This window comes from Oncorhynchus mykiss, chromosome 25, assembly GCF_057628025.1.
Source record: "Oncorhynchus mykiss isolate SJ-2025 chromosome 25, ASM5762802v1, whole genome shotgun sequence".
NCBI classification, from domain to species: domain Eukaryota; kingdom Metazoa; phylum Chordata; class Actinopteri; order Salmoniformes; family Salmonidae; genus Oncorhynchus; species Oncorhynchus mykiss.
Window position 1 is genome coordinate 73015001 of NC_143046.1, and position 15072 is coordinate 73030072.

The 15072-nt window shown below is 44.5% G+C and overlaps 1 protein-coding gene across 1 annotated transcript in view; it reads left to right on the plus strand.

Annotated features, from left to right (window-relative positions):
- Nucleotides 1–15072, plus strand: part of LOC110505721 (protein Daple) — a 101099-nt gene that overhangs the window by 58628 nt on the left and 27399 nt on the right. The window contains exons 4-18 of the mRNA XM_021585116.3: nt 931–1000; nt 3955–4013; nt 5536–5619; nt 7680–7820; nt 8234–8430; nt 8648–8729; nt 9209–9367; nt 10150–10296; nt 10522–10666; nt 11086–11267; nt 11653–11790; nt 11949–12224; nt 12382–12927; nt 13059–13298; nt 14051–14178. Of these exons, the coding sequence (XP_021440791.3) occupies nt 931–1000; nt 3955–4013; nt 5536–5619; nt 7680–7820; nt 8234–8430; nt 8648–8729; nt 9209–9367; nt 10150–10296; nt 10522–10666; nt 11086–11267; nt 11653–11790; nt 11949–12224; nt 12382–12927; nt 13059–13298; nt 14051–14178 (2594 nt within the window). The remainder of the gene's footprint in view (nt 1–930; nt 1001–3954; nt 4014–5535; nt 5620–7679; nt 7821–8233; nt 8431–8647; nt 8730–9208; nt 9368–10149; nt 10297–10521; nt 10667–11085; nt 11268–11652; nt 11791–11948; nt 12225–12381; nt 12928–13058; nt 13299–14050; nt 14179–15072) is intronic.

Consider the following 15072-nt stretch of genomic DNA (forward strand, 5'->3'; position numbering starts at 1 on the left):
AACGAACCACCCTTGCTGTCTCTGCCTGGCCGGTTCCCCTCTTTCCACTGGGACTCTCTGCCTCTAACCCTATTACAGGGGCTGAGTCACTGGCTTACTGGGGCTCTCTCATGCCATCCCTGGAGGGGGTGCACCACCTGAGTGGGTTGATTCACTGATGTGGTCATCCTGTCTGGGTTGGCGCCCCCCCCTTGGGTTGTGCCGTGGCGGAGGTCTTTGTGGGCTATACTCAGCCTGCTCCAGTTTCAACTGACCTGAGCCCTAGGACCATGACCCAGGACTACCTGACATGATGACTCCTTGCTGTCCCCAGTCCACCTGACCGTGCTGCTGCTCCAGTTTAAACTGTTCTGCCTTATTATTATTCGACCATGCTGGTCATTTATGAACATTTGAACATCTTGGCCATGTTCTGTTATAATCTCCACCCGGCACAGCCAGAAGAGGACTGGCCACCCCACATAGCCTGGTTCCTCTCTAGGTTTCTTCCTAGGTTTTGGCCTTTCTAGGGAGTTTTTCCCAGCCACCGTGCTTCTACACCTGCATTGCTTGCTGTTTGGGGTTTTAGGCTGGGTTTCTGTACAGCGCTTTGAGATATCAGCTGTTGTACGAAGGGCTATATAAATACATTTGATTTGATTTGATTCATTGATTGCTGTGTGAACTCCCCTCCTCTCAAAACATTCTCCACCAGCTGAAAATGGGCTAATTTCCATCAAGATTGTCTGCTATTGCATGTTTCCCGAGGTTTGTAAGTGACCTCGTCCTCCATATTCACGCCAGTGGAAGATTCCTGTTCTGTTCTGGCTGGAGGCTGGGGCTTTGGTGCATGGTGGCAAGTAGGCTGGCACACAGGACGTCTGCTGCTATTGTTTCATTCCTCTGGTATTTCTGTTAGTTAACCTCTTATGTTCTCCTCTGTGATTTCAGGACAGTCTCCAGCAGCTCATCCTGATGACCCTGCCTAATGTGCTGACCATGGCTAAGGACCCCCTCTCAGGTACTGTGGTGCTCAGTCTCTTTTTCCCAAACGCACAACTAGTCTCAGGTAGCTACACCTCAATCCAGTTGACTAGCTAGCTAGTGCAATATTCACAACATGTGCTTACATGGTCCCCTACATACTACCAATTTGTTAAAAACCTACCTTACATATCCCCTTGTCATCGCAGGCCAGTTCATTTAATGTACTGTGTGAGGGCATGTTCTCTGTTGGGTGGGAAGGATACACATGTTGTGGCCCTTTTCTGGGGTCAGTCAGGAAGTGGGAAAGGCAGGAAAAGGCCCATTGGAACCCTGCAGCCTGTCTGTCTGCATGTAGGAGGCTAATCAAACCATGGAGAGTGCTGAGTGTGTGGGGCCTCCGGCCTGGTGTCGACAACCTCTCAGGGTCACACCTGATATGGCTAGCTGTATGTTTGGGGCTATGGAGAGGGTCAGACCTGATATAGTGGGTGAGGAGAGGGAAGATACAGAGGCCCGCTGTCCTCAAGACATAGGCACCACTGGGGATAGTTCACGTAATGCTACTATGGTATTGGGCCTTGATGGGACCATAGTCTGAATTAGTACAAACTAAACTTTTATGAAAAGGAAGGTTTGTTTTTGTTTCCTTATCTAATTTAATCTCGAACACAGAACCATATATTGTGTATGCTACTCTGTCACAAGAGATTACATCTAGCTAGTATGGTTCTTGGGGCCTCCTCTGTATACTTAGGGGAAGGCATAGGCCCACCCACTTCGGAGCCAGATCCACCCACTGGGGAGCCAGGCCCAGGAAATCAGAATGAGTTTTTCCCCACAAAGTAGCATTATTACAGAGAGAAATACTCCTTAGTTTCATCAGCTGTCAGGATGACTGGTCTCAGACGATCCTACAGGTGAAGAAGCCGGATGTGGAGGTCCGGGGCGGGCGTGGTTACAGATTGTCTGCGGTTGTGAGGCCGGTTGGATGTACTCAAAAAATTCTCTAAAACGACATTGACCTCCAATAGAGAAATTAACATTAAATTATCTGGCAACAGCTGTGGTGGACATTCCTGCAGTCAGTATGCCAATTGCACGCTCACTCAACTTGACAAAGGAGAAATGTTCACTTACAGGGATGTAAACAACTTGTGCCCAAAATTTGAGCTAAATAAGCTTTTTTTTTTTTGAATGGAAAAAATCTGGGGTCTTTTATTTCAACTCGTGAAACATGGGACCAACACTTTACATGTTGCATTTATATTTATGTTCAGTATAATTAATGCAGTACAGTGCTGTACTCTATGCAGGAATTAATAAAAGGATCACCAGACAAGTTATTTCCATGGCATTTGTGACTGTGCTGGCAAGAGATAAAATATCTCCAGGATGATGCCATCTTAAATTGGCTCATTCTCATGTTTTGAAGTGTTCAGCTTCACCGCCAGATAAACTGTTGTGCCTTCTCCTGCCAGTGGCTAGGTCTTTCATGGGTTGGGCTGCTACCCTGCCACGCACATGCTTGTTTTGCATGTTTCCTGCAACTGTCTGTCAAACACAAAAATAACTTCTTTTTTTTATCAGGACAGATTTGGCAGATTTTATTTTCCTACCGGGTGCCAATTGAACTAGATCTAGGCCTTTGATTGGCCCTTATATGAAAATGTGTTTAGCAGTCAAGAACAATAGTGATCTACGAATGGGAGTATTGGGAGGCTTTTGCTGTAAGCCAGTATGTGAACTTGAATCTGAATAGTGCTTAATAGCTGCCTGTTCAGGGGCAGAACGACAGATTTGTAACTTGTCAGCTCGGGGATTTGAACTTGCAACCTTCCGGTTACTAGTCCAACGCTCTAACCACTAGGCTACCCTGCCGCCAATGTGTATACCTTGCTTGTCTTTTTAGTTGGTCTCAATGGAATAAGGGCAGGGCTGGGTCTCAGACATGGTCTCCATGATAACCTTGTGGCCCTTTCCCCCAGAGTTCTGATCCAGCTTTTTAGGAGTTCCCTCCAGGCAAGGGGACACACACACACACACACACACACACACACACACACACACACACACACACACACACACACACACAGCTGATCCCATACAAACCTTGTACAAAATGAAGCAGTAAAGACTTTTGTAAATCATATGTATCTTTAAAAAAATATATATATATAGCGCTTCCGCACGGCAAGCGGTACTGGTTCATCAAGTCTGACACCAACAGGCTACTGAACAGCTTCTATCCCTGAGCCATAATACTGCTAAATAGCTAACAGAATGGCTACATGGACTATGTTGAATTGACCCTTGTATTTTATTTTTGCACCATCTCTATGCACACTCACAGGACTGTACACATTGACACACACTGACAAGCCAACACACATAGCATGCACCCACATTTATTCTGTCTCTACACTCATGCGTGCATACAATCATAATTTACGCTGCTGCTAATCTGTTTATCATGTATCCTGATCCCTTACCCCTATACTCCAGTATCCCTGCACATTTTAAGTGTGGAATTGGAACTGACCCTGTATATAGTGTCTTACTTTTTCCTGTACTTCTTTTTATATCCTCTGTGTTTTTGTTCTACCTTGGTATTTTTTTTGCTATATTGATTACTGCTTTGTTGGGTTGGAGCTTGCATTAAAGGAATTTCACTGTACTTGTGAACTTAACTTGAAACTTCAAACATAAAGGCTTGCTACATCCACAAAAACACCCAAACATAACCCTGAGCTGAGGATGATTTAATGATTGACCCACTGACTGATTGCTCCTAACCAAACCAACAGGGATGGGAGAGACCTTCAGCCCATTAGTGTAAGAACTGGGGGATGGGAGAGACCCAGAAAGCTGTCATTTGGGATTTGCTGCCTACCTGTGGGAATTAAACCAAATCGAATCTGAGCTCAAAATCAATCTGCTAAAAGAAAATGTGGTTTTAATCAGTTATGTCTTCATCTTTCTCTTCAACAGGCAAGAGCATGGAAGAGGTGAAGAGACTGCTGCTGTTGATCCTAGGCTGTGCTGTGCAGGTAACACAATACACACTAATTGAGACGGGCAGATCTGGACTCAAATAGTATTCCAATTCTTTCAAATACTTTAGATGTCCTTGATTGAGCTTGTCTGGTGCAATGGAATAGTCTGACAAAATGCAAAGCCCACCCACCTGGCACAGTCCTCGGGCAAGCTCAATATGGCCCTCAAATGTTTGAGATGAATTTCTCTTTGAAATTGACATGTCCAATGTAGCACCAAAACCACAGAGCATGGCAGAGGCTCTGAGATATAAATGGTTAAATGGTGCAGGACAGGGACCACCCACCCGTGCCGGCACCAGAGGCTATTGTTTTCTTTCCCTCCCAATCCCCTGTCCTCTCGCTCAATTTGAATAGTTGATGAAATGTCCTCAGTAATTTTTTTCTAATCATGATACAATCAAAAAATGTCAATGTTGGGCATAGATGGAATGCATTATGTAAGTCACATTTTTTTTTATTTCACCTTTATTTAACCAGGTTCTCATTTACAACTGGGAACTGCCCAAGATAAAGCAAAGCAGTGTGACAAAAACAAAAACACAGTTACACATAAACAAATGTACAGTCAATAACACACAAGAAAAGAAAAATAGAAAAATCTATGTACAGTGTGTGCAAATGTAGGGAGGTAGGCAATAAATAGTCCCTACAGGCGCAAATAATTACAATTTAGCATTAATACTGGAGGGATGTGCAGATGATGTGCACGTAGAGATACTGGGGTGAAAAGAGCAAGAGGGTAAGTAATAATATTGGGATGAGGTAGTCGGATGTGCCATTTACCGATTGGCTGTGTACAGGTACAGTGATCGGAAAGCTGCTCTGACAGCTGATGCTTAAAGTTAGTAAGAGGTTGATATAAGACTCCAGCTTCAGAGATTTTTGCAATTCGTTCCAGTCATTGTCAGCAGAGAACTGGAAGGAAAGGCGGCCAAAGGAAGTGTTGGTTTTGGGGATGACCAGTGCAATATACCTGCTGGAGCGCGTGCTATGGGTGGATGTTGCTATGGTGACTAGTGAGCTAAGGCGGGGCTTTACCTAGCAAAGACTTATAGATGACCTGGAGCCAGTGGGTAGGGCGACGGATATGTAGTGAGGGCCAGCTAACGAGAGCATACAGGTCACAGTGGTGGGTAGTATATGGGGCTTTGGTGATAAAATGGATGGGATTTAAACCACAATCGAAGGGTCAATGTGTTATCTATGCACCTTGTAATTGCACTAACCCTGTTTTTTTTCTATCCATTGAATGAAAATGACCTGAGTCCAACAACAAGCCCTAAGCTGACAATTAGACACGTGTTGCCTCAGGTTCTCCATGTTACTCTATACAGTATTTCTACACTATTTAAACCTTTTCATCTGGCTTATATGTAATTATGACCATTCACACACCCAGTCTTTGTGTTCTGTAGAGAATGGGATAACCAAGTCTGAATCAGAATATGTTTCTGATAGATATCTATAGGTACTATAAACTAATAGAAGTGTCTGTCATTGTTTCTCTCTGCAGTGTGAGAGGAAAGAAGAGATAATTGAGAAGATCAAACTGCTCGACATTGAGAGGCAGGCAGCCATCGTCTCCCACATTCAAGAGGTGAGTAGTACAGGTGTAGGTGTGTTCACGTCAAAGCAGGAACACATATTCATGCGCATCAGCAATTCCTTTTTTATAGTGATTATTTTTCTCACAATATCTTCAGATACAGTGGGGCAAAAAAATATTTAGTCAGCCACCAATTGTGCAAGTTCTCCCACTTAAAAAGATGAGAGAGGCCTGTAATTTTCATCATAGGTACACTTCAACTATGACAGACAAAATGAGTAAAAAAATCTGAAAATCACATTGTAGGATTTTTAATGAATTTATTTGCAAATTATGGTGGAAAATAAGTATTTGGTCAATAACAAAAGTTTATCTCAATACTTTGTTATATACCCTTTATTGGCAATGACAGAGGTCAAACGTTTTCTGTAAGTCTTCACAAGGTTTTCACACACTGTTGCTGGTATTTTGGCCCATTCCTCCATGCAGATCTCCTCTAGAGCAGTGATGTTTTGGGGCTGTTGCTGGGCAACACGGACTTTCAACTCCCTCCAAAGATTTTCTATGGGGTTGAGATCTGGAGACTGGCTAGGCCACTCCAGGACCTTGAAATGCTTCTTACGAAGCCACTCCTTCGTTGCCCGGGCGGTGTGTTTGGGATCATTGTCATGCTGAAAGACCCAGCCACGTTTCATCTTCAATGCCCTTGCTGATGGAAGGAGGTTTTCACTCAAAATCTCACGATACATGGCCCCATTCATTCTTTCCTTTACACGGATCAGTCGTCCTGGTCCCTTTGCAGAAAAACAGCCCCAAAGCATGATGTTTCCACCCCCATGCTTCACAGTAGGTATGGTGTTCTTTGGATGCAGCTCAGCATTCTTTGTCCTCCAAACACGACGAGTTGAGTTTTTACCAAAAAGTTATAATTTGGTTTCATCTGACCATATGACATTCTCCCAATCTTCTTCTGGATCATCCAAATGCTCTCTAGCAAACTTCAGACGGGAATGGACATGTACTGGGTTAAGCAGGGGGACACGTCTGGCACTGCAGGATTTGAGTCCCTGGCGGCGTAGTGTGTTACTGATGGTAGGCTTTGTTACTTTGGTCCCAGCTCTCTGCAGGTCATTCTGTGGTTCTGGGATTTTTGCTCACCGTTCTTGTGATCATTTTGACCCCACGGGGTGAGATCTTGCGTGGAGCCCCAGATCGAGGGAGATTACCAGTGGTCTTGTATGTCTTCCATTTCCTAATAATTGCTCCCACAGTTGATTTCTTCAAACCAAGCTGCTTACCTATTGCAGATTCAGTCTTCCCAGCCTGGTGCAGGTCTACAATTTTGTTTCTGGTGTCCTTTGACAACTCTTTGGTCTTGGCCATAGTGGAGTTTGGAGTGTGACTGTTTGAGGTTGTGGATAGGTGTCTTTTATACTGATAACAAGTTCAAACAGGTGCCATTAATACAGGGAACGAGTGGAGGACAGAGGAGCCTCTTAAAGATTAAGTTACAGGTGAGAGCCAGAAATCTTGCTTGTTTGTAGGTGACCAAATACTTATTTACCACCATAATTTGCAAATAAATTCATAAAAAATCCTACAATGTGATTTTCTGGATTTTCTTTCTCATTTTGTCTGTCATAGTTGAAGTGTACCTATGATGAAAATTACAGGCCACTCTCATCTTTTTAAGTGTGAGAACTTGCACAATTGGTGGCTGACTAAATACTTTTTTGCCCCACTGTACGCTTGAAAATACAGATTAAAATTAGGCATCTTGCACATTTACAGAAATATTGATTTATGTGCACGGTCGCTGTCAAATATATCAATTAAAGTAAAGACACATAAAGGTATTAATCCTAGGCCTACTCTCCAACAGTGTCCCATTGACATTTAGACAGATGTTCATGCATGTCAGTCCACTTTTTTTTTATAGTGAATCTTTTTCTCACATTTATGTATGCGCGTCTTCATATACTGACACATTCAAGTCTCATTCCTAGGGCTACAGTAATATATTTATTTAGGCAATATTGTTATGTTACACTGCACAGCCGAAGAAATACAAGAGAGCGCTGTGTAGTGATATTGTCTGTCTACCCCTTCAGGTGACCCAAAACCAGGAGAATGTGTTGGACTTGCAGTGGCTGGAGCTGCCAGATATGCCCACTGAGGAGCTGGACCCCCTGTCCAGAAACATGGCCCTGCACCTCCGCAAACTCATAGATGAAAGAGATGAATGTGCAGAGGTTGGTATTGAAGACGGTCTGAAACACACCCAATTACGACTTTTAAAATCAACTGTATTACTCACAATACCTTTAAAAGTAAATTTAATTAAAAAACGTTTTTTTTACCTTTATTTAACTAGGCAAGTCAGTTAAGAACAAATTCTTATTTTCAATGACGGCCTAGGAACAGTGGGTTAACTGCCTGTTCAGGGGCAGAACGACAGATTTGTACCTTGTCACCTCCGGGATATGAACTTGCAACCTTTTGGTTGCTAGGCCAACGCTCTAACCACTAGGCTAATGATGCAGCTGTACATTTATATGTACCTAATGAATATATATATATATATATGTATGTCATTCAGACTTGATTTGTGTTCTTTTTACACACAGCCAATAGGCTGACAGAGTTCTTCTCCACCCTCCTCCAGGCGATCGTGGAGCTGACCCAGGAGAGGGACTACCTCCAGTCCCAGCAGCCCTCTAACCACCTGGGTTACCCCAACCCTGAGAGGACCGACCTGGGCCTGGGCGGACCTATCTGCCGGCTGTCCAAAGAGGACCGGCAGCATCTGGCTGTGGAGCTGGCTGACACTAAAGCCAAACTGAGACGCTCGCGACAGGAACTGTGAGTCAGGAGAAGGAAATCTCTACCATGACAGGCTAGAGTTAGATGCTAGAGGCTAGATGTGGGGATATTTTGGCATTTAACATATTTGTTTTATTAAGACAAATTATTTTCCAAGATTTTAGCTTAAGTTTTACTATAAGCCCTCTTTAATTACAATGTAGATTTGTCTGAACAAATTGATTTGCCAACCTAATGTATACTGTCTCTCTCCCAGGGAGGAGAAGACTGAGCAGCTGATGGATAACAAACATGAGGTGGAGAGGCTGGATCTAGAGATGCAGAAACTCAAGCAGGAGGTGGAGATTTCCTCTTTCACTTTGGCTTCCCTGTGTCCCCCTCACACCCCCCCTCTTTCTTCTCTTCACTCTCTTTGCCTGTTTATCTCCTTCTCATGCTCTCCCCGTTTCTTTCCCTCTTACTCTCTCCCCCGGTTTCTCTTGCTCACAAACATGCTCTGAGACCCAACTTTACCCTCTTTTTCCAGTCAGGAAAAATGGTTCCCAGACATTTCAAATCTTGACCACAAATTACATGCTAGAAAGCATGTCACATTTATTCTGTCTTCTGCTAAAAATGTCTCCTGTGAACATTCTGATGTCACATTGTCAAAGACAGTACCATTTTAAGATATTCCCATGGGACCAGCAAATTCTAAAATAGAAAGATTTCATAACTAGTTTTGTCATAACCTCGCTGCAGATCACATCTAGTCCATGGTGTTGTGTGTGTGCCATTCGGAGACCAGCTCCATTGTGTGTGTTTCTGACCTGTGCAGAACATGCAGTTACTTGCAGAGGCGAGGTCGGTGCGTGCGTACAGGGATGAAGTGGACGCTCTGAGGGAGAAGGCAGCCAAGGTGGACAGACTGGACACAGAGTTGAGCCGCTGCAAGGAGAGGCTACACGACGTCCACTTCTACAAGACACGAGTCGAGGTGATTCACACTGATCATTAAATTTCATTGAATAAACGTTGTGACTCACCATCAATTTAATGACACCTGAAATCAAATAATACTGTACATTTAAGGAAAAGAACCTGGTGAAGGAATTTGCCAAAACGAGTTGGGTTTAATAATAAAAGTATTGTATCTTCAGCATGCTCCACTGTTCATGCACCTTTTGTTTGAAAGGGACAACATATATTTTTGTCATTATCAACACACATCCACATGTTTAGCCTATCTCATCTCTCAAGACACATTAGACACACTGAGTACAGGATGAGGTGATTGGTGGTGCATATTAAGACCCATAAACCTTAGCAGCACGTCTTTCATGTCTCTGGGTCAAATTAGTTCCACTACATTGACTGCAACATTGACTAGAACCCCTGCTGTCTCTTTCACAGGGGAACAATGGCATCTCCTGATCAGCAGAATGACCAGGCCCAGGGTTTTATGGGTTTGTCCAGGCATGGGTCTCCACAGCTGTCAGTGGCAGGCCTCTGAATCACTATGTCCCTCTGTTTCCATCTCAGCCTCTGACTCATTATATTTCACACACTCCATCTTACTGTGTGCTTGTTTGAGATCGACTACATTGCAGTGGAATCACTGATCTACAAATCACTTTGCATCCCCAATTAACTACTCATTATGTGATCAAGATGAGCAAATCTGTACAGCTTATTGCTCAGGCCGATCTCCTAAAACACGCTGTATATGTCCCTCTGTTTCCATCTCACTGTGTCTGTCTGTATTAAATGTGTCTACAGGAGCTGAGAGAAGATAACGCCACTCTGATGGAGACCAAAACCCTGCTGGAGGAGCAGCTGGGAGCCTCCAGGGGGCGTTGTGACAAACTACATGAGCTGGAGAAGGAGAACCTGCAGCTACGCTCCAAACTACACGACGTGGAGATGGTGAGAAAATTGAACCTGGTGTCTATCATTGACTGGATCACGCGGTCTGTGTGTGTCTTTGCCCTTTTGACAATACTGAGTTACACATCCACCGTAATTGCTGGACCTATTCTGGAATTGAAAATGTAACAAGAAAATATTTTAACACTAACACAATATGGTCAGGGTTGGCACAATAGTGTGAAAAGGATATGTGTGTCTGGCCCACTCTGCTGTCCCTCTCAGGACCGGGACACAGATAAGAAGCACCTGGAGGGGTTGATAGAGGAGAACATGTTGCTGGAGATCTCTCAGAAACAGAGCATGAACGAGTCTGCCCACCTGGGCTGGGAACTGGAGCAGCTGGCCAAGAACAACGACGACAACGACAGTAAGGGGACACACACACACACTGCAGAGAGCCCATATGAATCCTCTTCCGTTAGCTGTTGATGGCATTTTTGGATGCAAAAGGGCTGAAAAGACAGACCATATATTCATATATTTTGGTGATAAAATTACTTAATATATTTTGGTGATAAAATGACTTCATGTATTTTGTTGATAAAATGACTAAATATATTTTGGTGATAAAATTACTCTGCATCTGCCTCAGTTTTACATTAATCACAAAGCATTGCTCACTCTTCTGTCAACAAACTGTATACAGACCTACACAGTGTGCAACTACCATGATCACATGCACAGAACATCTCCAAATACAAGATGCCAGACAGTTTTTTTTAAAATAAGAGAAAATGTATTCACAAACAGAACTGAACAAGCACCCCTCTCTTCCCCCCCGTGCAGTGCACAAGTCGTTTGTGTTCGAGCTGAACGAGTCTGCGTCGAGCCGTCTGCTGAAGCTGGAGAAGGAGAACCAGGGTCTGCAGAGCGCCATCCAGGAGCTCAGAGAGGCTTCACTAAGTCTGGAGGAGGACCAGCTAAACGCCATGGAGTTGGAGAGAGAGAACCAGGGCCTCAGCAAAAAGGTACTGTACACACTGATTTGACAGATGCTACTTTATGCTGGTCCCACATGCTTTATAGAATGGCAGTCTGTGTTGTGGCATACTATGCTGGTCCCACATGCCCTATATAGAGAGTCAGCAGAATGCATTGCAGTATGTATTGTGGTGCAGTTAACTGAATGAGGATGGGAGCAGAGCAGCATATACTGAGTGCTATCTTTCTCTATTCATAGTATATGTCATTGTCCCAGCACTGGTTGGGATGTTTTGAATGTACATATCTCTCACACATAATTCTGATATATTGAGCTTTCATATTTATGACGTCTTTGATGTTGATTGATGAATTGAATCTATTTGTCTGTGGTTTGTATCATGATTGTCATCCATTTTGTGTCTTCTATAGCTGGAGCGTATGCAGACCCTGCTGGACCAGGAGAAGCAGACCACCCAGGACATGGAGGGTCTGAAAGAAGACCTGCTCAAAGACGAGCAGAAACTGGAGAAGACTCTGGAGAGACTACATGTAGACAAGAAAAGACAGGCAGGCACAAAGTGTACTTCTACCTTTACACATGCTAAATGCACCATTTCATGGCCCGGAGGAAAACTTTCCCGGGTCCTAACTGTGGCATGTTGTCCTCAGTGGTCCCTCTTATGTCCTCATTTTGCCACCTGACTGTCTTTATGTGTGTTCGCCAGATCTCAGAGCTGGAGCAGGAGAAGGAGCACCTGAGTCAGGCGGTGAGTTCCCTGCGTCAGCACGCCCAGGTTGACAGCGAGGCCCGATTCAGGGAGGTGGAGACAGAGAACCGCGTCCTCCACCAGACCATCATCAACACCGGAACCAAGCTGGCCCGGCTAGAAGCCCAGGGCAAGCAGGCCACCAAGGAGCTGGAGATACTGAGGGAGAGGGGGGAGGAGCTGGAGAGGAAGACAACACATCTGGAGAGGAGCAAGGAGCAGCTGCAGAGGGAGGTGAGGGAGGTCTTGCACTTGTTTCGCCAATATTTGCAGCAATTTTTTTGTTTTACTTGCAGTAATTGTGAGTTGCAATCAGTGCATTCAACTTAGGTAATTACAACGACTACATGTCACGATCGTTGCAATGCCTGAACTGTAAATGTAAACGTAGGTGGCCTCCCTGAAGATCACATGTGACCGGGCTGAGGCCCTGGAGAGAGACAACACCAGCCTGGAGCAGGATAACCGGAGGCTGAAGAAGCAGGTGGATACAACCCAGAACGTGAGCCTGCGCCTGGCCACGCTGGAGAATGACCACAGCCTCTTGGACGAGGAGAACCTGGAGCTCCGCCGCACCGTGGAGTCCCTCCGGCCAGCTGCTGTTCGCCTGGCCCAGCTCCAGCAGGAGAACAGTGAGCTGGAGAGGGAGAGGGAGGATCTGACCAGCTCTGTGGAGGAGCTGCGGTCCCAGAGGAAGAGGGCGGAGCGGCTGGAGCTGAGCATCGGCAGCCTGGGCCAGGAAAACCAGAGGTTACAGCAGAGCCTGGAGAACAGTTCCACTAAGATCCAGGGGCTGGTGAGGGAGCTGAGGCAGGCGGAGACTGAGACCGGGGTTCTGAGACGGGAGCTGGAAGAGGTGCGCCTGGCGGGGAAACGCCTGGAGGTGGTGGAGAAGGAGAAGAGGGGGCTGGAACAGGAGCTGGGCCAGTCAGAGAAGGTACGTCTGTGTTTGTATGCTACATTTATACTGTAGTTGTGTAGTATTACGCCCTCCTGGCTGCACAATGAACCTCCTTGATGGGATAATACAAATGTAATTCAACTAAATTGAACGGAATTGATTTTAAGGAGAGAAAGCAGCTGGAGAAGGAGGCGCAACGTTTATGGCAGCAGCTGGAAGTGAAGGAAGAGGTGCTGGAGGAGAGTGCTCTAAAGCTGGCCTCATTAGAGAAGGAGGGCAACACCAAGGAGAAGGAGCTGGAGAGGTTAAAGGAGGTGGCTGGGATGGTCAAAGAGCTGGCGATTCAGAACAAGGAGCTGCAGAAACAGGCCACCATCGACAAGAGGACCCTGGCCACACTCCGAGAGGTATGTATGGGGAAGAGGTTGGAGGATAATGTAATTTACATCTTTTACATCTAGCAAAGGAGTTTTGTGCTTGAAGTATTTTTTTGTAAGGTTCAGTTTGATAATAAGCACCTGCTCATTAGTTAGCTTGCTAACTGAGCTAAGCAGTCACACACACTTCATATGAAATGAATGGAGTGTTCGGTGCAGCACAATGCACACAACACTAAATGCTCTACCAAGCTAGCTATCTACTGTTAGCAAGATGATGAAGAAATAATTTAATTCACTATTCCCCATACTGCCAGTGTCAGTCTGCTTTCTAGCTAATGTTAGCATTGCCATTTAGCACAACATCGCTGGCTAGCTATTCCACTGACTCTCGGCAGCTAACAGGCAGCTACTTCAGTCAAAAACCAATCATTGTGATTTAATTATAATTTTGCTAGCTACTCTAGTTGTGGCCATCTGGTTTGTATCAACAAGGGCTTACTACAAATTCTAGCTGGCTAGCAACAAAATTAGCGTAGGTTGATAGTTAACTTAACATCAGCTGTAGCAGGCGTAAGCCAAACAAGCTAGTGCCACATTGTGGCCTGGAGTATTAAACTAAGCAAATCTGAGGTCAAACTCTTCTATATGAACAACGACAAGGTAACTGCCGACACTGGGCAGAGTTGCTAAGTACCTATCGCCAGTCAGATTTCTCAGTGTGTCTGACTGTTTGGTAGACAGGTCAATAGAGTCAGGGTTTTATTGTGTGTCCTGTCCAGGACCTGGTGAATGAGAAGCTGAAGGTGCAGCAGCAGTGGAACGAGTTGGAGATACTGAGCCACGAGCTGGAGAAGATTGGCCTCAACAGAGAGAAACTACTGCAGGGGGAGAACAGCTGTGAAGAGAAGTAAGTAGCTTTACACTACCAGCATGCATCACACTACCAGATTTTCTACAATATATCTACCACAGTGGCGGTCAGTGTCATTTAAGATGAGGGAAGACAATGATTTTTTTTCATGAGCATAGTCTTATTTCTATTACAACATATTGGATGACTGTCATTCATATTCCATTCAACCAGTTCTATGTAACAGAGAGGTTCATGATGCTCAGATTTTCCCTATGCCCATCATGAGGTTGCTACAACCTAGCCTATGAATGAAAGTTTACAACGTAGGTGCACACAGATCGAGAAACAAATTCGAGGTGACAGACAGGGACACATGGGACAGACGGTGATATTCAATACCGCCATGCGCACTCTTGCCTGCATCTAGTCTATATAGAGTGTAATTATTAGTCCAACAGTTGCAAACAAGAGTTTCTATTAGACAAATTCAGGTATGTTTATCCCCGTTTTGTTCCATTTGCTTCCGTGTTAAGAAACGTTTTTCAACTGAATCTGCAGAAAGAATACACCCCTGATCACACGTAAACACAGTTAACTTTCATAGCAGCCAAGTTGTATTCAAATATAATTGTATTTGTCACATACACATGGTTAGCAGATGTTAATGCGAGTGTAGCAATGCTTGTGCTTCTAGTTCCAACAATGCAGTAATAACCTAACAACTACACACAAATCTAAAGGGGTGAATGAGAATATGTACATGTAAGTATATGGATGAGCGATGGCCGAGCATCATAGGCAAGGTGCAATAGATGGTATAAAATAAATTAGTCATATAACATGTACAGTTGAAGTCGGAAGTTTACATACACTTAGGTTAGAGTCATTAAAACTCGTTTTTCAACCACTCCACAAATTTCTTGTTAACAAACTATAGTTTTGGCAAGG